Raw genomic sequence first — 24,337 nt, forward strand, 5'->3', positions numbered from 1 at the left:
TATCAGCCATAATGTGGGATAAAAATTATGATGTTTTTTTACCATTTTTATCGAGAAAGTAAAAAATCAAATATCTCAATACTTTTTCTGTAAGGTCACCATACTTTTTCTGTTAGGTCACCATACTTTTTCTGTGATGTCTCTATACTTCTTTGATGAGGACTCCATAGTTTTTTTCTGTGGGGTCTCCATACTTTTCTGTGATGTCTCCATACCTTTTCTGTGATGTCTCCTTACTTTTTTTTGTGCAGTCTCCATAATTTTTCTTTGGGGTCTCCATACTTTTTCTGTGAGGTCTCCATACTTTTTTTCAAAGTCTCCATACTTTTTCTGTGATGTCTCCATACTTTTTTTGTGCAGTCTCTATACTTTATCTGTGGGGTCTCCAAACTTTTTCTGTGAGGTCTCCAAACTTTTTCTGTGAGGTATCCAAACTTTTTCTGTGAGGTCTCCAAACTTTTTCTGTGAGGTCTCCATACTTTTTTTGTGAGGTATCAATACTTTTTCTGTGAGTGAGGTCTCCATACTTTTATGTAAGATCTCCATACTTTTTTCCCGAGGTCTCTACATTTTCTGTGAAGTCTCCATAATTTTTCTTCAATGATTTGTTGCTTTTTTACAGGTATGCCAAGGACGTGAGGGACCTGTGTTTTTTGGTGATGATGACCATGGATACGTATTCAGCTACACCTTCTTTATAAAAGACAGTAAAGCTCGGGGCTTTCAACGATTTTACAGTATTATTGTTGTTATGATGGACCGAATATATCTACTCAATTCTTGGCCGTTTATTGTAAAAAATGTACGTACATTAATAGGTGAACTTCAAACGAAAGCTGTGAAAGTTTATGAGCAAGAGCAGACAGCTACGCCACAACGAGCGCAACGAATGGGTCAAGAGTTTTTTACGAAAGATCAGTTTTTCCGTCGACGTGGTGGTGGTAGTACTTATAGGTCTATGACTGACTTAACAGATGATAAGAATTTGTTTAGGTATATACATATGACGTTTACTTGGGTGTTAAAAACAGGTTCAAGTCGTATTGTGGAAAAAGTTTTGCAAGGCCCACCGAAAGAAGAAACCGTTGTAGACTTAGATAAAGAAGAAGGTAAGACAACTAATTTGTCATTTCTATGATTATTGTCAACATCCTCTTAATGGTTGCCATATGAATATCGTAATAATCACCCTTGAGTTGTTTTGCCAGAAAAATCCTGGTGTAATACAGAAACCATCCTGGTGTTACAGAAAACATCACAGTGTTACAGAAACCTTTCTGTTACAGAATCTGCACAAATTTGAACCAAACATCTAACTCTTATATCAAATGAAATGAAATTTTTGAGTTTTTTACAAAATTATTTTATTCTATGTATTAGAAACTGAGGAAGGATTTATCAAAGTTGAGACAAAGCTAAAAGAAGCAGAGACTGAAACACCTCCAAATGAAGAGGAGTTCCTTCAACACATACCCATTGAGATGGCCAATCCGTTAATTGTAGAAGAGCCGTGCAATGACAATGGACCTGTTTTTACTTCATTACGAGACCTTAGAAAGGTAGACCAATAATTCAACATTAAAATTTTAACTGATATTGAGAACCTCGGTCCCCGTCATATGTCTGGTTTTACAAATCTATTGGAAGTAGAAAACATAAGAGTTTTAACTTTCAAGTTTACTCTCAGAATTTTTTTCAGCTTTAGCATTTTCTGATTCATACAATTTATTTTTGTCTGTACATTAGGTTTTTGGAAGTCTCAATTTCCATGACTTGGCCCATCATGTTTTGATTGGTAATCAGATCATTGTCAGATCACAGCATCTTAACACAATAAACTCATTATTGAATATACTGAAAGTAAGTATAATAAGCCGTAGGAATTTATTTAAACATGGTACCATTTAAAGTGCATCTTTCAGACATCTTAGTCATTGTGGACAGATGAATGATGGTAATTGCAGTGTTAAGACATCATAAGTCCACTCAGTTCAGAGAGCGAAATAAAGTGTCACAAGTTCTAAAATTTGGAAGTCGACATGACAGTTGACTTGCACATGCGCATATCATAGGGTATCAGTCGACGTGAGCAATGTGCAAATCGAAAAGTCCACATTAAAGGGAGTCCATGTCTGAGTTATACTCAAAATGAGGTTCTGTATGAAAAATGCTGATGAATACCATAACATTTATTTCTTGTCTATTACAGAGTATATTACCTAATGGCTGTTGCAAATTAGTACCATTTAGTGAGAAGTATCAGCCCTCATGGAGTTGTAACTTCCTCGGCCTTCCGCCATTTACTGGACTTCCTCCACATGTCATCGAGAATGAACAATACATCCTTCTTGATGTCCTCTCTCCTGATATGTGTCCAACAAACTCAAACAGGTTATGTGTTACTGAGGACAGCCCATTCCATGGCTATGGTATTAATATGACAAGCAGCCAACCACTGCCTGACAAAGGTAATTATTAAGATATCTGTGACCTTTGACTTCTGTACAAATACAAAATTGTTTTATTGATAAGAACATATGTTGATAAAAACATTTAAAAAATATGCATATCTTTAGAAAAAAATTAAAAAGAAAACATATAAATAAAAAAAATATGAAAAATGTACAATTAAAATTAGTAACCTGTGTAGTTATTATAAAGCCTTATAATGATGGGAACAAAAGTTTGCCCAAACAAATTTGTTCTAATTTTCTTTTTACAATAAAAAGTTCTTCATTTAATTGCAGGCCCTACGATTTTAGCAAAGATAGAAAGCATTTTAGACAGCTCACATTTTACTCCTGAAGTTGTACTGACATATTTGGTCTGTTTACAAGAGGAGTGGATGAAGTAAGTATATTCATGTAACGATTAGCTGAGGTAGAGTCAGATGTTCTGGTTTTACTCTAGTTGCCCAGTAGCACTGTTTATTTGAAGTAATATTATCCTATCATAACCTATAATACAGATATTTGAAACAATGGGGTAAAAACTGAATCATTGAAAAGGGACTAAAATACTCTGTGTATATCCAGCTAAAGTGGATGCCCCTCTCCATTCCTTCCAGCCATTAGGTAATTTCAATTTATTCTAATGACCATCCCTTATCTTCCAATACAGAGGATAGTTTTTAGTCAATTGCATTTCAAACACAGTAGAATGTAAAGTTTAATTCCCTCTTTCATAAATTTCTTTGCAGTAAGGTGAAAGTTGTGTACAAGTACAGCCGTACAGGAAAACGGAGTGAAGATGAAATGGAGCAACTTCTAAAAGTACTCAAGACCGAGGAGTCTGATCAACAACTCCTTAAATTCTGGAAAACTGGGCTCAGTAGTCAATACAGATCACACCTACTTACTTCTAATATTGGTACACAATCATAAACTGCACTCAGTAGTCAATACAGATCACACATACTCACTTCTAATATTGGTACACATTCATAAACTGGGCTCAGTAGTCAATACAGATCACATCTACTCACTTCTAATATTGGTACACAATCATAAACTGGGCTCAGTAGTCAATACAGATCACACCTACTCACTTCTAATATTGGTACACAATCATAAACTGGGCTCAGTAGTCAATACAGATCACATCTACTCACTTCTAATATTGGTACACAATCATAAACTGGGCTCAGTAGTCAATACAGATCACACCTACTCACTTCTAATATTGGTACACAATCATAAACTGAGCTCAGTAGTCAATACAGATGACATCTACTCACTTCTAATATTGGTACACAATCATAAACTGAGCTCAGTAGTCAATACAGATCACACCTACTCACTTCTAATATTGGTACACAATCATAAACTGGGCTCAGTAGTCAATACAGATCACACCTACTTCTAATATTGGTACACAATCATAAACTGGGCTCAGTAGTCAATACAGATGACATCTACTCACTTCTAATATTGGTACACAATCATAAACTGAGCTCAGTAGTCAATACAGATCACACCTACTTACTTCTAATATTGGTACACAATCATAAACTGGGCTCAGTAGTCAATACAGATGACATCTACTTACTTCTAATATTGGTACACAATCATAAACTGAGCTCAGTAGTCAATACAGATCACACCTACTCACTTCTAATATTGGTACACAATCATAAACTGGGCTCAGTAGTCAATACATATCACACCTACTCACTTCTAATATTGGTACACAATCATATATGAAGAGAATCAAATCTGACACAATGTTTTATAGTGATTTCTGTATAAATGACTGAATTGCTCAAACTATGAAGATTGTTAAATATTAACAATGCTTTTCTATTTGCTATTATCATAATCAGTGAACTATTTTAATATTTTGTTTATTTGTACATCAGCATTAATCATTTGTAATATGAAACAAATTTTATATATTTAAAAGAAAGAATTAATAATCTTTGCAATCCATAGTATTTGAAACTATATCTTGCATATTTATGACACATAATAAAAAATAATGTATATATCTATATATTAAATATATTGAAGAACAGTAATAAAGTGAGTGATTTGTTTGTGTGTGTACCCTGTTATTTTACATTCTGGGTTCCAATAAATCTTCACTTATTTGTTGCGAATATTCCGGTTTTTTTTTTTGCAAGAAAAAAGCATTTATACCACTTTATTATTATATAATGATTTATAGTAGGTGAGTTGTATAATTTTTTATGGGCCAGTACGTTCAACCCAGAGAGTAATAAGCCGAAGGCTAGAGGGCGTACTCCAGACTGAAAAGGGATTCCAACAGGAGGAGAACCAACAAGATGGCGGCCGTAAATGTGTTCAAAAACATTATTAAATATAAAAAATAATCTAATATAATATATTAAGACCACATAAATTACAACACATTCTTGTCGAAGCACAGTGAAGTTTTTATAAAATTAAATATATTAATCGCAATGGAATGAATAATTTCTTGGTAATCTAGTATTTTTGTATACGAGGATCATATAGAATGCGTTCGCGTTTATACGCTTAACATGCTGCGTTGCGTATTGTTCTCACGCAGATAGGTTCAACACAGGCGTATAGCAGTGCATATTGCGTAGGGCATATCTGATTGCAGCCACCATCTTGTTGATTCCCTCTCCATGGAGAATCACTTTTTGAACTGCGAGAACATTATAGTTTGCCATCCAGCCTTCGGCTATATATCACTGGAAAACGACGACGAGGAGGTCGAGCGAGGATCAGAGGAGGAGATGAAAAAAGTTTTATAAATAATTTTGTTAACTGAGGGCGCAATATACAATTTGTACTTTTTTTTTGTTTACAAACATTAAACAGCGCGACGCGGCGACTGCTGCTGGAGAGACTGAATGCTAAAATAAAGCAAATTTTGCAAAAATATGTATGAGATTTTAACTTAAACTTTATTTAGTTAGGATCGATGCATTTAGTTAAACTTGGAGGCCTAGTTGGGCTAAAGAATAGTAGTAATATGACAAATTTAGCCTGTTTAAGGCTAGGTCCAGCCTAGCTAGGCCTAACAAAAAGCACTGATTAGCATCGCCATAATCTGATAGGCATAGACTCCGTGCTAGGCGGGCATGTAGCAGCCGGCCTAGAGATAGAGAGGGACTCTTCCCCTATTTAACTAGGCCTGCCGGTACCGCCCGGTAGGGTTTTATGATATAAAATGTTATCAAGAACATGCTAACATAATATTTAATGTTATTGTGATATTTATAAATTAATCAATTCAATTGTAAGTTTAGGCTATACATTTTTAATATAACAAAACTGTCAAAATACTGATTTTTGTTTTTAATGTTGACTGGATTGAATGAAATAACCTTCCATGCAAACATTAATTAACTTGCTTTAAATTCTGTCTTTCCAAATACTAGGAAATGGATAACCTCAAGCAGACATATCTTCAACTTTGTAAAGAGAACCGTGTTGAAGTGCAGCAGAGTGTACTGTCAGTCTTACAACCTAGAGACTTATCAAACAAGTCTTCTCATCGACCACCAAGTAGCCTGCTAGATCTGTCAACTACAAGCCTCTCCTTGCAAACATGTGCAATATTCAGTCGCCTCTTTGCAAATGATACTTCCATCACAGAACTGAAATTGTCGGACTCTATGATTGGAGATGAAGGTGAGTGAGTGCAATTTGTAACTAAAGAAGTCTCAAAAAACATGAAAAGATTATTTTAAAAAAAGACTTCAATAGGCCATTTCGCAATTGTAGTAAAGTTCCATCATCTCCAATCCATAGAAAAATAAATAAAAATAAATAATTTCACTTCACTTTATAAGACAAAATAAATTTGGTTAAATTCAACCCAAAACCAATTTACTTCCAGTAAATTTAAACATTTTTGGCTTTAAATTCCTGTTTATTATTACATTAAAATAGCATATTCAGCAAAAAAATATATAACTACAGGGTACTCCGAGAGTACAAACCTCCGCCTACTGTAAAAATTCCCTACATAAAATTCCCCCGGAATATTTTTTTTTTACGTTTTTTTTTATTAGTTCTAAGTGTAAATATGTTAACTGCACACTACAAAGTTGTGGATGACAGTGTGGTGTAATGGTTATGTACCCAGCCTCTCACAGTTAAGATCGCTGGTTCAAGTCCCACTGAGGTTTTTTTTTTTTATTATTATTTTTTTATTTCTTTTTTTTTAGTTTTTTGTGGACCTTGATCTTTGACCCTGACCCTTCAAAATTTAACCACAATTATATGATGTGTCATTGATCATTGTGGCTAAGTTTGGTGAGAATCGGATAAAAACTGTGGTCTCTAGGCAGTAAAATAGTTTTTTGTTAGTTGTGACCTTGACCTATGACCTTTTTCCCTCAAATTCGAACTCATCCGAGCTTTTGGGGCATAGATCATTGTTGCCAAATTTGGTGAGAATCGGATAAAAACTGTGGCCTCCAGGCTGTTCACAGACACCAGGGCTGTAACCAGGTTTGACGGCGGGGTGGATCGTTAAGTTCTTTAGTGGAACTCAGGGGCGGATCCAGGATATTGAAATAGGGGTGGCGAAGCAAGCAAACATTGGCTGGGGGCCAGGGGGCCGCCAAGGGCCCCCGGTCGGGGTCCAGGGGCCGACGGCCCCTCGAAATTTTGGCGTTCTAGCGCATTGTAAGTCGTTTAAAACGATTTACAAACATCTCATAATGTCATTTACCAAACACTCTAAAGCTCGCAAATTACGACATGTGGAACATGCAGCTGATACTTACCTAGGGTGCCAAATGCCTGTACTTTACATCTAAATTTTTACAACGCGACGATGTTTTTCAGCTTTTATAAACTTGTCCTAGCCTAGGCCGGTATTATTTTCTTACACGCGCGCTGGGTCGATCGCGGTCACTACTTCTTCGCATGCAGCAGTAACATGACGTCACGTTAAAGCGGGTCGTCACAGAGTCTCATGCATATTAATGAAGCAAACTTGCTGAGAGTGTTTTCACCACGCAACACATGCGACGCGAGATTTATCGAAACTCCGAGCCATCTACTGACGGTCATGTTTTTGACAATTAAAATCACGGCATATTCAACGACCTGGTTTAAACGATCGTTTAAAAATTAGCGGTCCGGCTCGATTACATTATATTTAGTGATTTGAAAAAAACAAAACACCTCTTTTGTCATGATGTCATCGCGATGTGTTTATGAGAATCATCGACGGGAAAGCAAATAAAACAACAAGGGTCATGAAATGCTGCAGCATTGTTAATATTTTAATAGTAATACGTTTTAATAAAATGTAGCCCTAACGGGATAATTTTCATAGGCACTATACAGTCCTAGCCTTTGTTTTTATTGTACTTAATAAATGGGCGCGTAGTATAGTAGCACTGACCATGTTATTGTTATCTATTTTTAATCTATTTTAAAATAACCGGTTAAATTGCGTTATGCAGCAGAAACAGACCCCATGTGGCTTCATCAACTCTATTGATCGTCCGAGGTACCGCTATTCTACAATACGGGAGTGACGATCACAAAGGATGCCGACCTGCTTAGTGGAACGCGACCAAGCTCACCACGTGGCTTTTATCAACTTGCTCCTTTTACACTTAACTGTGACGCTAGAGATTGATAGTACACAAAGGATGTCGACGTATGCTTGGTGGAATGCGATCAAGCTGACGATGTGCTCCGACGTACTATTTTCAATATGAGCAAACCATCGGTGATTGATGACCGTCGAAACGATACGTGTTTTTAAAATCTATTTAATTTAAAAAAAAAATCTTTAAAAAATAGGGGGGGAGGGAGGACGCCCCATACACCCCCGCTAGATCCGCCACTGGAACCATACAATCGAATTTTTTTTCTCTATAGGCCTATGGCCGCAAAACGCATTTCCGGCTATTCTCTTTTGTTTATGAACTATAAGTTGGTGTAATTTCCAGCCCACTAATTTCAATTGCCGACCTTATATTGTCAGAGGACGGCATTCTCTTGCCGATCGAAATTAGGCTAGATCCCTCCTCCTTTCAAGCCTCCTAGCAACAACATGGTACATTAGGGATCGTATCATTGAGACTTTAACAGGCATATTCACCATCATGTGGTGTTTAGGTAAAAAACCATGGAATTAAGATGATCTCTGAATTCACTCAACCGTTGCATCTTGCACTTGCGTGTGAGCTGCATGCTTTCTCTATCAAGCAGCTGGCTGGGCACGTCACACGCCCGCGGAGACCTGTGTAGGGGAATACCCTGTTATGTCAAGCAAACAACTATGATCTGTGTACAGCTCGCTAGAGCTCCAGAACCACGATGTTCAGCAGTTATCAAATAGAACTTATCTTGTAAATTTTAGTGTTATGTTTTTATATTTTAGTTAAAATATATATATATATATTAATTAAATTTATTAAGGCTTGACTATGCCTGTAGTGAACAATCGTCGTGTTGTGTTAGTATGCCCAGCAAAAAAAAAAGTGGGAGGCCAAGTGGAACTCGCTGTTCAGCGGGGGGATCGTACGATCCCCCCGATCCCCCCCTGGTTACGGGCCTGGACACACAAACACACACACAAACATACAGGGGTGAAAACATAACCTCCTTGGCGGAGGTAATAAAATTATTTTTTCAGGGGGACAATATATCTTTAACAATTAAAATTATTGTTATCAGTAATGAAAATATTATCTGCCGGTTATGAATGCCTTAAATTGATATTTTAATCACCCTTGTCTTTATTGAGAACAAGGGTTAGGCTGGGTTTACTCAGCATTGTCTTTAATTACCATTGTCAAGAGTGATGGTTTTTTTTAAAGGTGAATTATAGCGACTGAAATAAATGGCAGCCAATATGTACTGTGGTCAGTTTGTAAATTTAATGTTGCTTGAAATATTAAGATAACATTTTTATTATCCTCTTTTAATTAGGTGTCAAGCTGTTAGCTGAGGGCTTTTCGAAAAATACATCACTAAGAATGATTGATTTGAAGGGAAACAACATTAGGTCATCAGGGACAGAGTTTTTAGGACAATTGTTGAGGCGCAATCACAATATCAAAAGGTAAAGAATTCTTCCAACATACCTATAAAATAGATTTATATCTAGCATCCTGACTTTTTGAACAAAAATTTTACTTACTTTTTTAAAGCATGAATTATTTAGTAATTTTAATTAGTCACACACTTTGCTTTACATTCTATTATATGTAATATAATAGGTAATTTCTAGTGCTAAAATACCTCATTCAAGACTCATGTTATTTTACCACTGTCAATTTCTTGGCAAACTTTTTACAAGATCCTTACTCATAAAATGTAATATACATTTTGTTTATTTTTCTAGACTTTTTCTTGAATGGAATTCTATTGGATTGGACAGCAATGCTTTTGCAATGTTTGCTGACGGTCTGTCCACCAATAACTGCTTAGAGCTCCTTGACTTAAGAAACAACCAGATGAGTCATGATTGTGCTGGTGAACTCGCTGTGGCACTTCAGAAAAACTCAACTCTGAAAGTTCTTGGTAAAGTAATCAAAGTATATAATTTATACATAAACCCACAATAACTGAATTGAAATATACAAATGTATGTTATGGTTGATAGCATAATAAAACAACAACAATTGTAAAATATACTATAGTTCAACAGCCTTACCTAGCTATATTATAAAGGTGATTCATCAGAGTTAACTTTACCATAGAAAAGTTTCTGTTAAGTTATATTGTTTCAAATTATTTTTAAAGATCTTAGATGGAACAATCTAGGTATAGTAGGAGGGCGCTGTTTATTGAATGGATTGCAGCACAATGACACTATTATCCAGGTTGATTTGAATGGAAATAATATCCCACAAGACCTGATTAAAGCAATAGGTAAGTAGTAGTATGAATCATAGATTGACTGAAAAAGACCGCCTTGGTGCTGTTTATGGTAAATATGGTTACTTCAGGATGTATTGTCCCTCAAAAACATGAAAAATGAAGATTAATTAAATCAGACTTTGGATAGGTTATTTTGTAGTTTTAATAAAGTTAATCATTTTCACTTGAAAAAAAAAAGAATTTCATTTATAAAATGACAAAATAAATGGTTAAATTCAACCAAAAACCCACATGGCTGACAGCCAATTGGACTATTTTTTGCTTTAAATTACAATTTCTTCAGGTAAGTACATTTTTTTTATGTGACATTAAAATGGCGTATTCAAAAAGTTTTAAGAATTAATTTTTCAGGGGGAAAATACATCTTTAAGTATATATTGTAAAACATATTACAGTAAACTAATTGCTATACAAAACAAATGTTCTCAGAAAGCTAAATTTAACTAACCCAACTGTTTATTATTTATGGCTCTCATTCAATTCCAAATAAAAATCAATAATACAAAACAGTTAAATTAATTTAAAGTAGTATCTAAATGCACACTATTATTATACATTTCAATTTTTCAAATTAGATATGTTGAGAACAAACAATGAAAGCAAGAGTAATCTCTCACAGCAGCATCAAACCAGACAAGATCTTCTGACACGTGAGATACGGCAACTGAAGAAAGAAAAGAGACAACAGGTCGGTGACTTAATCACAAAGATAGATAGAAAAGACGAGGAAATGCAAAAGACGCAAAGAAACACGGGAGAACGTTTACGACAGTTACAAGAAGCATTGCATGAAAGGAAAACAGCTTTTAATTCATTACAAGCAAAGTAAGTATACAAACAACTGTCAACAACAAGTTGGTGATTTATTATTTCCATCAGCAAAGGAGGTATTCCTTTCTAACTAATCTCAGGTAGAGGCTCACAGCTTGTGTTTGCTCTTTTATCACCATATCTCCATTACCATCATTTCAACTACCATAAATCTTCTAATAGTAACCCACACTCTAATAGTAACCCCCCTTCTAATATTAACCCACCCTAAAAAACAATCAAAGAATAATAACCCAGGGTTACAATTAGCTTATTCATAACTTGTTTTTAGAATTTAGATCAAAACATGTTTTTCTTCTTTATAGGTTGTCAATGACTGAAGCTGAACTTTCATTGGCTGACCAAAAATCACATGATCTTACTGCTTTAATTGACCACATGAAAGAGGAACATTCAGTAATAACATCAACTCAACAGAAAGAGATTGGCCATGAAAGAGAGGTTAGTAATAATGTGTAGAGGTTGATTTGTCCAGTTTAGTAGATTTGCCCAGGGTAGGTGGTGGATTTGCCCAGGGTAGGGAGTTGATTCCCCCAGGGTAGGGTAGATTAGCCCAGGGTAGGGAGTTGATTTTTCCACGGTAGGTGGTGGATTTCCCCAGGGTAGAGAGTTGAGTCCCCCATCGTAGGGGTAGATTAGCCCCGGGTAGGTGATGGATTTGCCCAGGGTAGGCGGTTGATTCGTCCAGGGTAGGTGGTGGATTTGCCCAGGGTAGGGGGTTGATTCGTCCAGGGTAGATGGTGGATTTAAGTGTAGACTGGAGCACATACCCTGCTAGTTTGAATCTTCAGAAAATTATGAAAACAAAACTGTGTATTGTTTTGTATATAGTGTCTTCATTCCCTTTGTTTTTTTGTTTCTGAACCAGGAAAGATTTCTGATTGAGTCAACATTATCCAAAGAAATATCAAACTACAGGGATAAGAATGAGCAGATGGAAAACAAGATAGAGGAGTTGGAAAGAAAGTGTCAACAACTACAGGATCTGGTTTACAATCTGAAGGAAGACAATGCAGAACTACATGCTGAACTTAAAGTACAAAGCACTGAGAATGAAGGTTGGTTAAATACTGTCAACTTTTCAAATACCGGACACCCAATGCTTTCCTAAAATACTTCCCTAAAATACTTCTTTTTTTGTAATGCATTTTGAATAGTGAAATTAATTTTGGGTGAATTTGTCGTTTTGAAGAAAAAATGTGGATTTGCTAGAGTTTTGAAATACTTATAATATTATTATGCTTATATGATTGTGTGTAGAATATTGGGTGATATTTATTTACCTTCCTTACTATAACCTTCAAAGGTAATGATGTTTTTATTTTATAGAAAAATTGCAAAAGGAGAGGCACAGGGGAAGGGAAATAAATCGTGACTTGGAGACTCGTCATGAAAAAGAACAAATGCGACTCCGTCAGCAGATGGAGGACAGCGAGAAATCATACAAGGAAAGAATTGGAAAGCTGGAACAGCAGAGACTAACATTAGAAGAAGAGATAAGTAGACAAAAGACGCAGCAAGTCGCTGACAGGATGGCCATGGAGGAACAAGTGTTACAGGCTAAACAGCGTGTTAAAGAGGAAGAGGTTAGTTACGAAATGATATTAACATGACTTGCATCTAAAATATTACCTATATCTTTGTTGTTGAAAATCGAAGAAATATAGTAATTAATTACATCATGGGTTCTCAACAGTTTTTACCGTGGGTCAGATTGTAATTTACACAGCTAGATATGGAGCATAGTTACAGTGATCATGGGGTGAAACCCTCAAATTTCATGGGCTTTGCCGCACATTAATGCTTTTTAACATTACTTTTATTAGGCGCTACCTTTTGAGAGCCCCTGATTTAGATATTTATTAGGTTTTGAGAAAAGGCCAAATAAAAGCTTCGTTTGTCTATAGATTTAGCAATAAAGGATGTATAATTCTAAACTGTATTCTAGCAATTAAGAGCTTGAATAAATACGGGAAATTAAATAAACAAATACAGTTTCACCAGGGTTTTTTCCTATTTTCTTTGTAGCAACAAAGAAGCAAGTTCTTAGAAGACAAGATCCGTCTACTACAAAATGCCAAAGATGATTTACAACAGTATTCATCACAACAAAGTCAAAGTTCAGCTGAGTACCAAGCTAAATTTAGCAATGCTACTCTCGAGATCGAGTCACTGAAGCGTAAACTAGAGGATCTGAATCATGTAAGATTCATTATTTTAATTAAAACCTCTATTCTAATGTTTCCCTTGTGGTGATGTTAAAGGCAAAGAAAAAGAATGCTTAATCAGACTGGCTTTTGTTTAAAATTAATTATTTTTTAGGGTTTTTTTTTTACAGAAGTAAATAACTTTATTAAAACAAATGCAAAATGGCGTTTGTAAAGTCTGATTTTATCAATCTTCATTTTTCTGGAGGACAATACATCTTTATTAAATTGTGGACTCTTAAGCCTTGTCTAGATTATTAAACTACTGTAGTTTGACGAAAACAGTGTGAGCACATGACTACCATATTTGGGCACTTCACTTCTTTTTTTGTCAAACTAGTTTGATAGTGTAGACAGAGCTTAAGTGCAACATTATGTAGATTTCCTTTTAATTGTTTTGCAGGAACTTGCAGGCAAAGCCAATGAAACAATAGCAGAAGTAAACAAAGTACAATTAAATCATAGCAAACAAATGAGTAAGCTAGAAGCGCAGGTAGACAGATTCAACGATGTACAAGAAAGATGTGAAATGCTACAACAAAAACTTAAAGGTTAGTAATATCAAATATTGAGATTTAAGAGTTGTCTTATTTAAGTACCCCTTTTTTCGGACACCCTATTAAGGGACACTTTCGCATAAAACTAACAAGGAAAAATATATAGGAAAATATATATATAACAGTTACATTATATTTATAACAGTTATGCTTACTGTTGTTAAAGGTATTATCTGTTTTCCCCTTGATTTTTCAAATACTATTAGAAAAACTTATATTATATTATATACTTTCTTTAATAATTTAAGAGTATATATACATAATATTTTTCTACATTGTTCCAAATAAATTATTTAACAAATTTTGTTTTGATAGATGAAAATAAGAAACATCAGTTAGAGATTGAAGATTGTGAGAACAAGATAGGATCGTTACAAGAAACGCTGAGATCACAAGATAATGAATTCTCGCGTCTACGTGAGGAAGATGTTCAGAGGGCTTCTATGCTCCAGGCAGCCTTCAGTAACTATTTTAGCATGCCTAGAACACCACTAGCCTCACCAAGAAAATAAAGAAACCATCTTTTTGCTTGTCGGTTTTGTATTAAAGTTTTACAACAGTAAATGATAGCAAGCTTTTGTGCTGGGACGGTGGACGAATGAAATTGTAATTTAACAGAACGTGACAAGCGTATTCCATCAACATTCTATAACTGTCACCGTCCTGAAAGTTTGCTATTATCAAATTATAGTATTGCCAAGAAAATTACCAAAACATAGGCAGTATTTTGCATTTTCACAAAAAAGTTTTAAAAAAAGAGCATTTAAAAAAAATATGCACAGTACTTTAATTGATCAAATTTGGTCCAACTGTGTGGTTGGTGACAATCACAAATAGATCCAAAATATTTTTGTATCCCAGTTTACGAGGTGAGATATTTCTACACTGGAGCTTGCCTTAAGCTGATTTTCCAGTAGTTCGCGCGAATTGAAAGCGTCATGCTATGCGCATGCGTATTCGAGTTTCTGTCTGTCATACTCCCTTCTTCGATGAATTGTAGTTCCTTTGATTTTTCGCTTCAGTGAAATTTACTAGTTCGAATTGTTTGTACTTTTTGCGAAGCGAAATATTGTGCAACCAATCAGAGCTCAGGAAATGACGTTTTCATGAGCACTCATGCGAATCGATAAGCTCAGCAGCCATGCGAGCAACATGAACGTCGCAGCAATTCGCTCATGTAGTGGAAAGAGAGTAGGCGATTTTTTTCTCTTCGCAACGTTGGATTCACGCGAACAAATTGGCCTAGTGGAAAAATAGGCTTAAGTAGGTCTTTTAATTGTATGTAATCAAAGTTTATAGAAACTAGCGTACCAATGCCAAAGTTTAGAACAAAGAGTAAGCTTGTAGATTAGTAACAGTATTAACAGAGTTAGGAACAAAAGATGTAAAGATTACATATGCAAAATAAAATTGAACAAATATGAATTATAACCTTGACATGCTGATGAGTATAAGTACTCACCAATCTAAAAATATCATCAAAATGCCATAATTAACACTAAAATTTGTATATAGCACTCATAGTATTCTAATGTATAACACAGCAATCCATCTATATTAGAGCCCCTCCTTTGGGAGACCCCTATTAAGGGGCCACTTTCTTGTGAAAGAAATGAAGAGAAATATATTTGTTAAAAACTATGATGATGCCTCTAAAATGGGCGCCACTATTTTCATTTTTCACTTGAATGAGGGAAAATGTATGTTTTAACACTATATTCAGGGATATGCCTATTAAGGGGATACTTTGTTGGTCCTGAATGTGTCCCCTTAATAGAGGCTGTATGTACTTGTTTAAACATAGATAGAAAATGTTAAGAATTACTGTACTACCATCATCACCTTAGTTTGTATCGTGCCATATTTTGTTAATGCAATTATTAAATGTATAATTTTGCCATATTGTTAATTTGCAAGTTATTTTAAAATGAAATTAATATAAATTGCTGTGTTTTTTAAAGATATATTTATGTAATTTTGCTGTGATATTTCGTAAGTTGTTTGTTTTTGATTACTTACTTTTGCAATCTGAAAACTGGAAACGGTTTTTATATTATATAGTATATATATAATTTCACTTTAGTTTCTTTGCAATAAAAAAAAATCCGTCCAACTAAACTTTGTGAAAGACACAAGTGTTAATATGTTTGTATCAGTAATGTTTCATGAATTTGTATTTCAGGTATAATATTTTATATTTGTATTAATTGTAGTACAGTATTTGTTTAATAAATTTACATTAGTTATGTAAAGTCAAGGGAATGATTGACAAAAAAAATTACATTTAGATAAATTAGATACCACTCTCGTAGGAATAAAACAAATGAATATGAAAAGCATTAATTTGTGTTGAACTTTTAAATGATTACTGGCATAGCAGAAAATCAGCCTTTTCATGGTTGATGCTACAGTAGTGAGCTGAATTCAGTTCAAATTTTATTTTTTTTCATGTAAGTTTTGAATACAAATCTGGAATGAGCTAGTGTGAATGGTTCTACAAAAACTGTACACCCATTTTTCATGGTTTTTCTCTGTTAACCAGACTGGAATTCAGTATCAGTGTGAACAGAGATTAAGTGATGTAATTATCTAGCAGCTGATGTCAAATCATTTGTGGTAATTGTGTAAATTACAATTTCCAAATTATATGTTTGGTTATCCTGTAGTAAATGTGTGTTTGTAGTTTATTTTACTTTTGGCTTTTATAAAATTAGTAGCATTCTGGTAATAATTTACAGTACTGAACTACTGTTTATGTTTGTGTAAATTTTAAGGTGCAACTTTTAATATGATACAACATTTCATTAAATATTGTACAAGTTTTTGTCAAATGTATTATATACAGTATTCATAATAAAGAGTTTTTTTCAACCTTTTATTTACACACTATTTTGTACCAACATATTGTTAAAATGTTTTCAATTGTTTTTAAAATATAAATTTTTTTAAAGTAATATAAAATATGTCATCATATGACAGCATAAAACTGAAATTTGACCTCTATTATCATTTGTTAATTACCACAGAATTTATTGTTTTGTTTACAAACTATTAAAAAAAAAATTTACACAAACATTTTGTTCAAACGTTTTTCAGTTATTTTTACAATATGCATTTTCTAAAAAATATAATTTTTATACAATATTAAAATCATACAAGGGCATAACATTGAAATTCAATCTCATTTGGTAATGAATACAGAATTTACTGTATAGTATAAAAGTTAAGTAGAACATTACTATTTAGAGACATTGCGAGTGGAACATTAAAGACCATTGTCCATTGCAAGGCATTGTGGGTTATCTTTATACAAGCCTGTATCTTCCAACACTCCTTGTGGTGCACATATCCACGGATCACTTGTTTGTATCTGCCAAGATACAAGTTTATCTTTGAACGATTTCAAAATACTTGAATATTCAGTTTCGTTCACTAGATTCTTTAATTCCATCGGATCGTTTGTTAAATCAAAAAGTTCCCATTCTGTACGATAATAATAATCTTGCAGCAATTTGTACCAATGCGTTGGTTCGTGATTGCGAGTGCGGTTCAAGAGTCCTTGAAACGTTGGCGAAACAAAAAAATCCTGATCAATTTGAAAAGGCATTTTATAGTTTAAATTATGTATTAATTTGTAATGTTTATTACGTACAGTTCTCATTGGATAATACATTGTGACCTCATGAATATTATGACTAGAATATACCTCATTGAACTCTGACATGGTTGGTTCTTTATCCAAAATTGGTATTAGAGATTTCCCTGTTAAATTAACAGGCTTATTTTTGTCAAATATGCTGTATTTTGGGTAAGATATATTGAACCAATTGAGCACAGTTGGAGTTATGTCCAATAAACTGACAATCGCTTCACTAACTTGACCATTGCGTTTGTTGTTGTTTGGAGATGAGACCAGCATGGGTTCGGCCATTCCAGGATCGTAAAGGTTAGTGCGACCACTAGGGAATGGGATACCGTTGTCAGAGGTATATATGATGAGGGTGTCTTTATCATGTCCTGCCTCTTGTAACTCACTCAGCACTAGTCCAATTCCTAAAAGAAAATTGGTTGTATTTCCTGTACTGATAGTAGCTTAGTAATTACTGTTATTTATTAATTTTTTTGGGATAATTTGTAAAATTGTGACAAGATACTGATTGAACAAAGTTTATTTATGAATAAATTAATTTATCTAAAATAGTAATACTAAAAGTACATACTGTATTAATAAATATTAATATGTCCTAATAAACTTCACTAAAACTTTTAAATAAATATTTATATACTGTACATAATATTGTTAAAAATTGTATTTTGTATGTGCATGGCCCAAGGGAAGAACAACCATGTGCTGATCTGGGCCTCTGTGGTTACATAAAGTTGAATTTTACCTTGGTCTAGTCTGCTAATAGTCTGGTACTGTGCGGCTAAATCTTTACGTGCTTCCTCGGTGTCTGGTATAAAATATGGCACCTTAATAGTGGAAGGGTCATACACAACTGGTTTCCAGTCTTTTATATAACCCATGTCTTTCTCACCATTGCCAAACTTTTCACAGAATGCTCCATATTGTGGATGGGTGTGGCCACATCGATGAGGATCATGAAAGCCAATGTATAGAAAGAAGGGCCTGTTAAAAAGTTAAATTAATTATTTTATTATTACTACACATGTTCCTCCTCCAATACAAACCCCTAACATCACTATATTGGGAATTTCTTTCACTTTAATTGTGCAAAAAGGAACTTCAAATTTACTTTTTTCTGTTATTAAGGGGTATCGTCAGAATAGGGGGTTAAAACATATATATTTCCCCTTGTTTCACAAGACAATATCTCCTTAATAGGTGTCTTCTGTATAGGGGAATGGAGGTGTTTAACGGTATTAATTATCAAAACCCTAAATAGCTTAATTTAACTACTAAATGCAGTAATATAATTTAGTTCTTACAATGAACCAGTAAAATCAAAGAATTCTTTAACCAGCTCCTTTATTCTGGTAATATTTCTACCAACTTGTAAAATGGAATTGTTTTCCTCAGTCTGTGCATAATCAAATGGATAAACGTCCTCAGGACCTACATGTTTCTTTCCAATGATACCTGCCAACAAGAAAAGAAAAATAATTTAAGTGGTAAGGAATGCAGCAGCTACAGAAGTCATACAGTACAAAAGAACTATAAACTAAACTGGCCTATAACATTTTTATAAACTTTTAAGCAAATCATATATTTGAGGGGATACTGTATATAACAAAATGCTGCATACCACGAACAATAGAATTCTTTTTCAATATATACGGTAGACTTTTGACTTGGTCGAACGTGTTAAAATGATGTACGCCTTGGTGTAATCCGTACATGCCATTCTGATGCTGAGGTAAGCCAGTCAAAATTGACGATCTACTTGGAGAACAGCTACTGACGGAGGTGAATGCATTCTTGAAAATTACGCTGCGTTTTGACAGCTCTGTGAGATGAGGCATTTGAGAAATTGTGTTGTTGTATACTTCACTTTCAAACCCGCCATCATCAGCTATTATACAAAGAAAGGAAAAAGCCAAGAAATGTTTTTTTATTCAATATTCAATGTTAAATGTTTAAGAATTGTTTTTATTTTTAACTTTAAATTCCTAAATACAGTAACTAGGCCTTGGCAGTATGAGATGAATAATTTTATTACTTTTTGATTCCATATATTTCCTATTATTAGCCTAGATCTGAAAAATACGCATTTCATAATCATGTTATGTAAAGATTCACACACAAAAGTGTTGGGGCACTGTCCGCTCTAGGCTTCCCACTGTTTCCTAGCTAGGCCTAGTAGGCTCATAGCTGCTAGCAATTGACAGACGATCAGGCACAAGAACGATTGAGCCCAGGCGATTGACTTATTCTCAGATAATCAGGTACCAACGCGTGTGGTGTGGATATTTCGCTTCGGGCCCAACTGTGTGGATGTTCAGGCCCAACATAAGTTTTCTGATTTTATCATAATTTTCCCCTAATAAGCACTACTGGTTTTAAGAATTTCGTACCAAATACTCTTGATTTATGAATAAATAATGGGATTGATTTTGATTGTATTATTGTGTTGTATTCCCGTATTTAATTTTATTGCTCTATACAGATTACAGTGTGATATAACTTGACTTCTCTCTCGCGACAAAATTAATAGCACATGCGTGAAACCTGATTTGGTAATACATATTTTCATATTTTTCTGACTTTAAATCAAATAATTATTTTTTTTTATTTTCCGAGAATGTTTAGGGTCTGATCGTCTTATTCATTGGGCCCGATCGTCTCTGGTCCCGATCGTTTTACTCTTGATGGGCCCGATCGTCTCACGATTTGTGCCCGATCGTCTTGAAGTGGGCCCGATCGTCCGTGGTCCCGATCGTCTGATAACCGTTCAAATCTAGGCCTAGCTAGGGTAGGGGCCTAGTAGTAGGCCTAGAGGCTAGTTTACAGTAATATAGCATAGGCTTAACCTATATTTTAAGTAACGTGCAATATTAGCATATGCTAGATATTGCTTACCAACAATTACTAGTACATTTACTAATTCGCTACTGCCTATAAGAAGAAAACAAACGCAGCAAAATAATAAATGTTCTGATTTCATTGTGTTGACTGTTGTGTTGTTTCTGTGTTTTCCCGACACGTGATTTACCCGGTATGACGTGCCCAGATCGATGGTACGCTAACAAGTTAAGGACAAAGGTTTTCGTGACTTTTAAACCAAAACGTGCAGTGTACAAATGTACGAATGCTAAACGCCCTCAATCATCACACTCTCATTAATCAAAGTGGCCGCACAGTGTATTCCTTCTTCTTCTTGGTATATTTAATTCAATTCAATTTATTTAGTCATTCAATAAAAAAAGAATAAATAAATAAATAAATAGAAATCGAAGAGCTACATTGGCAGGAGTAGAAACAAGAGAAACAATCAGTTAAGTATGATGTTTGCACACCGAGAGACGCACCCCCTGGCGCATATACCCATGTGGTCCTTCGTCAGTATTCATCCAGATCCAGATCCAATAAAAATGTTAAACCATGGAGCTATAAAATTAGAATAATTAATTTTATAGCTCCATGGTTAAACAATGTGGGCCTTGCTCAAAATATTTATTTTGGGATATGCCTGAAACATGTCGTGTTAATACATTTATATTTCGGCAGTTTTAACCTTTTGATTTTAAATAAATACTAAAACTAAAATACAGAAGAAACACATCAAATCTCCATAATAGATTGAAAGAAACATCATCAACAAAAAAAGGTACCATCGATATGGGCTTACAAGGTTAAATATCCGAAAAATATCTAACAGAAATTATACAAAATTCAATGCAAATAATGGATAATGATAATACATAATGAGAGAGAAAGATTTGAGCATGCAGTCATATTTTTTTTATTGCTACAGATAATTATGCAGAATTACACAAAACAACACTTGAGAACATTATATTGAAAAGTTATAACATTGGAAATAATTTCCGTTGCATTTAAATATACTTTTCTTTCAACTGGATGTTAATAATTTGTCTTTTCATCTTTGTTGAGACAAAACAAAAGACTTTTTTCCCTATCATATCGTCAGTATAAAAATGAAATTTTTGTACGAGCAAACAGCCAAAAAATCCTTTTCCTTTAATTTTTGACAACTTGTGTTATAATTCTGATTCCAATTATACATATTGAAATAGTTTGAAGAACAACCAATCATAGTTTGTTGAGACCACGTGACCGTTAAAAGTAGTCGATGCGATCCTCCCCTTTTCTCTACACACCGTACGTGTGTGTTGTTTTTGAACACATTCTGCTGCTGTATACTATGCGTGTTGTGTGGTGGTGGTCTAAAAGTGATTCAACAAACATTTGAGTCGTAGGTGTGATAAAAGAATCAACGTTCTTGGAAGAAAAAGAAACAGTTTTTTGTTGTCTGACTCTGTAAATTATCTATGGTATAATGACAACGTAGGCTAGTTCATATTTTGATTACTTTATTCAATTGGATTCCAATAAGCTTGTAAGTACGATGAGTAGTGTAGAGAGTTAGTGTATAGTTTAGGCTGTGGAATGTGAATAGACCTAGGTAGTGGTGGGCCACGAAGGCTTTCACCTTTGTAGGACGTTTTGGGCCGCTGTCTGAGCTTAATGGTAGGCAATGTTGGCCGGCCTAGCTAGGCTACTAGGCCTATTTATTAGGTCAAGTTAATGTTATAGATTAGATGTTGATTTATTTACTTGTTGTATCTTTGAAATTAAAATGTTCAAATTCTCCATAATATATCCCAGGTCAGACACATCCAGCTGAAATGGAATTATAATCTTAATTTAATTAACTTAGAAATTATGGTAAAATATGTCAATCAAATGTCTAAAGTAGTTTAGGTACTGTAGTTTTTAGACATGGGCCTGCCGCCTGGTTGTGCTAATATTAAAAAACCGCAAACAAATATTTAAATGTGTTCTTTCTTTTTTTGTTTAATTTAGGTATTTGTGTACCGACCATGGATATAGAAGAATGGAATTTGTTTTGGATTTTTAAACATTTAGAGAAAAAAGACTCAAAATGCCACAATTGCAAACAAATTAAAGGAAGTAGGCATTCCAAAAACTTCAATAAACAACGTAAACATTTTCCTTTAGTAAATTTAGCAACTGGATACAAACATACCTTGACGTTTCCGGTTCTTTTCCATCTCTGGATCTTTTCTTGTTTCATGTGGAGTACTACATATGCAGGTTTGTACACTTTTACGCTACCAATTGTCTTGTTTTGTTTTTAAATTTTTCTTTTTTATCACACTGTACATAATAAATTTTACTACTGAATACCCTATTTAGGCTGCAAAAAATATGGTACATTTAAATATGATTCTCATCTCACTGATTTTTGATAAACTTTCACTTTTCCTTAAATTATTTTTTGTTCGGTGTCAATCGAATAGTGTAATGGCTCAATTGGTAATCGTCTGTCCCGCTCAGATACTCCGGTTATATAAAGGCGGGTTTCGAAGGTCGCTTTGATCAGCCAATCAGAGCCAGTACTGTAAATGCTATGCATTTTGTTGCGATCCGTCCATAGTGATATGGAGTAATTGCAAACAATCGCAATGGGTAAAAAATTTGTGTCTTTCTTACCTACAATACAACTTGTAGACTTGTACATAACATCATGATAAATATTACAAATGAATGTGATTTTTGGTTTGTCTTAACCATTATATTTAAACAAAATTATATAACTTAGTAATTTAGTTTAAATAAAGTGTTGTACTGTAGTAGTAGTAGTAGTACACTCTATGCATAAAGTAGTGACTTTATTTGGTTAGTTTCAGTATTGCATTAATTAAGATTTTTCTAGACTAATTAAATTTATAAGATTCTTTTCACTTCATTAGATATCTCCTTATCTAATTATTTGTTACTTAATTAAATGTAATTATACTTCTAATTGGATGTCATTGATGCCAGGTTGATTCAGTTACCTTTTAGTTAGTTATTTCGGTACTCAATGTACTTGTTAAAAAAATATATCCATAGACAGGATGTAATAGTTGGCAATTACTGTGCATACTCTGTAAAGCTCTGTCTACACTATCAAACTTTATGTGACAAAAAAATATGATCTACCCTTCTATGGACATGATAATGTCATATCACTAACATGTTTCACTTTTATTGTCAAACTAGTTTCATAGTGTAGACAGAGCTTAAGTTTAGAAAAAAACAAATTTAAATCATGATTTAAGAAATATAATTAAATAGGTAAATGTTGTGTTTATCACTTTTCATCAGCTACAGTAGGTAATACCTTTACTCACTAAATTTCATCTAGGATTTTAAAATGTGTGATGATCTGATTATAAAACATCTTCCAGGCAATATTTTCCCGAAATTTTTTAATTTATTACTCATTTTATTTTATTATTTATTATTCCCCATTTAGTGCCAGTTGAAGACCTGCATTATGGTATGAGTTTTTTATTTTCATTTTTTCATGTATTTTTACTGTTTGTCATTTGTAGGCATCTTCATGTTTGTTACTTAATCTATTCTTTTTACTGAACATAAATGCTGTATCATTCTTCCAACTTATTTCTCATTTTTCTGGGTAGGATCTTTTTGTATGATATCCAAGGACTTATTTTTATTTTGAGCTTAAATGAATTCATAGTCTGAGAAAGCCTGAACATTCTCTTCCCGATTCTGATTGACTAGAGTCCTAGGAAGGAATCTACTTGGACCCAAGTCTGTTTGTAAAGTACAGTACTATACTGTGCAATGTTCTACTTTTCGATAGAATCCAGTTGTATTCTTCACTCTACTGTACTTTAATGCTTTATTTTATGAATTTTCTGCCTTTTATGTTGG

General features: G+C 34.0%; 4 protein-coding genes and 1 long non-coding RNA gene across 12 annotated transcripts in view; 3 read left to right on the forward strand and 2 right to left on the reverse strand.

Annotated features, from left to right (window-relative positions):
- LOC144841347 (folliculin-like) overlaps positions 1 to 4,513 on the forward strand; it is a 50,504-nt gene extending 45,991 nt beyond the window's left edge. The window contains exons 4-10 of one of the 5 annotated variants that reach the window (XR_013612014.1): positions 623 to 1,109; positions 1,381 to 1,559; positions 1,747 to 1,860; positions 2,210 to 2,468; positions 2,748 to 2,850; positions 3,200 to 4,082; positions 4,205 to 4,508. Coding sequence is in view for 3 of the 5 variants with exons in the window: in XM_078697658.1 (XP_078553784.1) it covers positions 623 to 1,109; positions 1,381 to 1,559; positions 1,747 to 1,860; positions 2,210 to 2,468; positions 2,748 to 2,850; positions 3,200 to 3,383 (1,326 nt within the window). In the remaining 2 variants the exon portion in view is untranslated. Of the gene's footprint in view, positions 1 to 622; positions 1,110 to 1,380; positions 1,560 to 1,746; positions 1,861 to 2,209; positions 2,469 to 2,747; positions 2,851 to 3,199 lie in introns of all 5 variants that reach the window. The other 4 variants (XR_013612015.1, XM_078697658.1, XM_078697657.1 and 1 more) reach the window with 4 other exon arrangements.
- An 807-nt stretch (positions 4,514 to 5,320) lies between these two features.
- Positions 5,321 to 16,815, forward strand: LOC144841343 (leucine-rich repeat-containing protein 45-like). Its single transcript, XM_078697649.1, has 12 exons — positions 5,321 to 5,373; positions 5,873 to 6,125; positions 9,396 to 9,528; positions 9,811 to 9,989; positions 10,212 to 10,340; positions 10,925 to 11,174; positions 11,486 to 11,621; positions 12,049 to 12,238; positions 12,510 to 12,766; positions 13,209 to 13,382; positions 13,791 to 13,938; positions 14,260 to 16,815. Exons 2-12 carry the CDS (start codon positions 5,876 to 5,878, stop codon positions 14,454 to 14,456), a joined length of 2,043 nt encoding a protein of 680 aa, XP_078553775.1. The 5' UTR covers positions 5,321 to 5,373; positions 5,873 to 5,875; the 3' UTR covers positions 14,457 to 16,815.
- LOC144841373 (uncharacterized) lies at positions 7,714 to 8,075 on the reverse strand. The gene is made up of 2 exons (XR_013612019.1): positions 7,927 to 8,075; positions 7,714 to 7,849 (listed from the first exon to the last, which is right to left on the reverse strand). It is a non-coding gene; the product is annotated as an uncharacterized LOC144841373 (long non-coding RNA).
- A 134-nt stretch (positions 16,816 to 16,949) lies between the features above and the next one.
- Positions 16,950 to 24,337, reverse strand: part of LOC144841351 (N-sulfoglucosamine sulfohydrolase-like) — an 87,103-nt gene continuing 79,715 nt past the window's right edge. The window contains exons 2-6 of one of the 2 annotated variants that reach the window (XM_078697668.1): positions 20,486 to 20,577; positions 19,212 to 19,478; positions 18,895 to 19,045; positions 18,336 to 18,574; positions 16,950 to 17,997 (exon numbers count right to left, since the gene is read on the reverse strand). In XM_078697668.1, coding sequence (XP_078553794.1) covers positions 17,210 to 17,997; positions 18,336 to 18,574; positions 18,895 to 19,045; positions 19,212 to 19,478; positions 20,486 to 20,570 — 1,530 coding nt within the window. In that variant the 5' untranslated portion in view covers positions 20,571 to 20,577 and the 3' untranslated portion in view covers positions 16,950 to 17,209. Of the gene's footprint in view, positions 17,998 to 18,335; positions 18,575 to 18,894; positions 19,046 to 19,211; positions 19,479 to 20,485; positions 20,607 to 24,337 lie in introns of those variants that run through there. The other variant, XM_078697667.1, reaches the window with a different exon arrangement.
- LOC144841337 (protein sidekick-2-like) overlaps positions 21,813 to 24,337 on the forward strand; it is an 85,144-nt gene continuing 82,619 nt past the window's right edge. For all 3 annotated transcript variants that reach the window (XM_078697637.1, XM_078697638.1, XM_078697639.1), the window contains exons 1-2: positions 21,813 to 21,986; positions 22,454 to 22,705. In XM_078697637.1, the coding sequence (XP_078553763.1) occupies positions 22,471 to 22,705 (235 nt within the window). In that variant the 5' untranslated portion in view covers positions 21,813 to 21,986; positions 22,454 to 22,470. The remainder of the gene's footprint in view (positions 21,987 to 22,453; positions 22,706 to 24,337) is intronic.

Source organism: Antedon bifida, chromosome 4, assembly GCF_963402885.1.
Source record: "Antedon bifida chromosome 4, ecAntBifi1.1, whole genome shotgun sequence".
Classification (NCBI taxonomy): Eukaryota; Metazoa; Echinodermata; class Crinoidea; order Comatulida; family Antedonidae; genus Antedon; species Antedon bifida.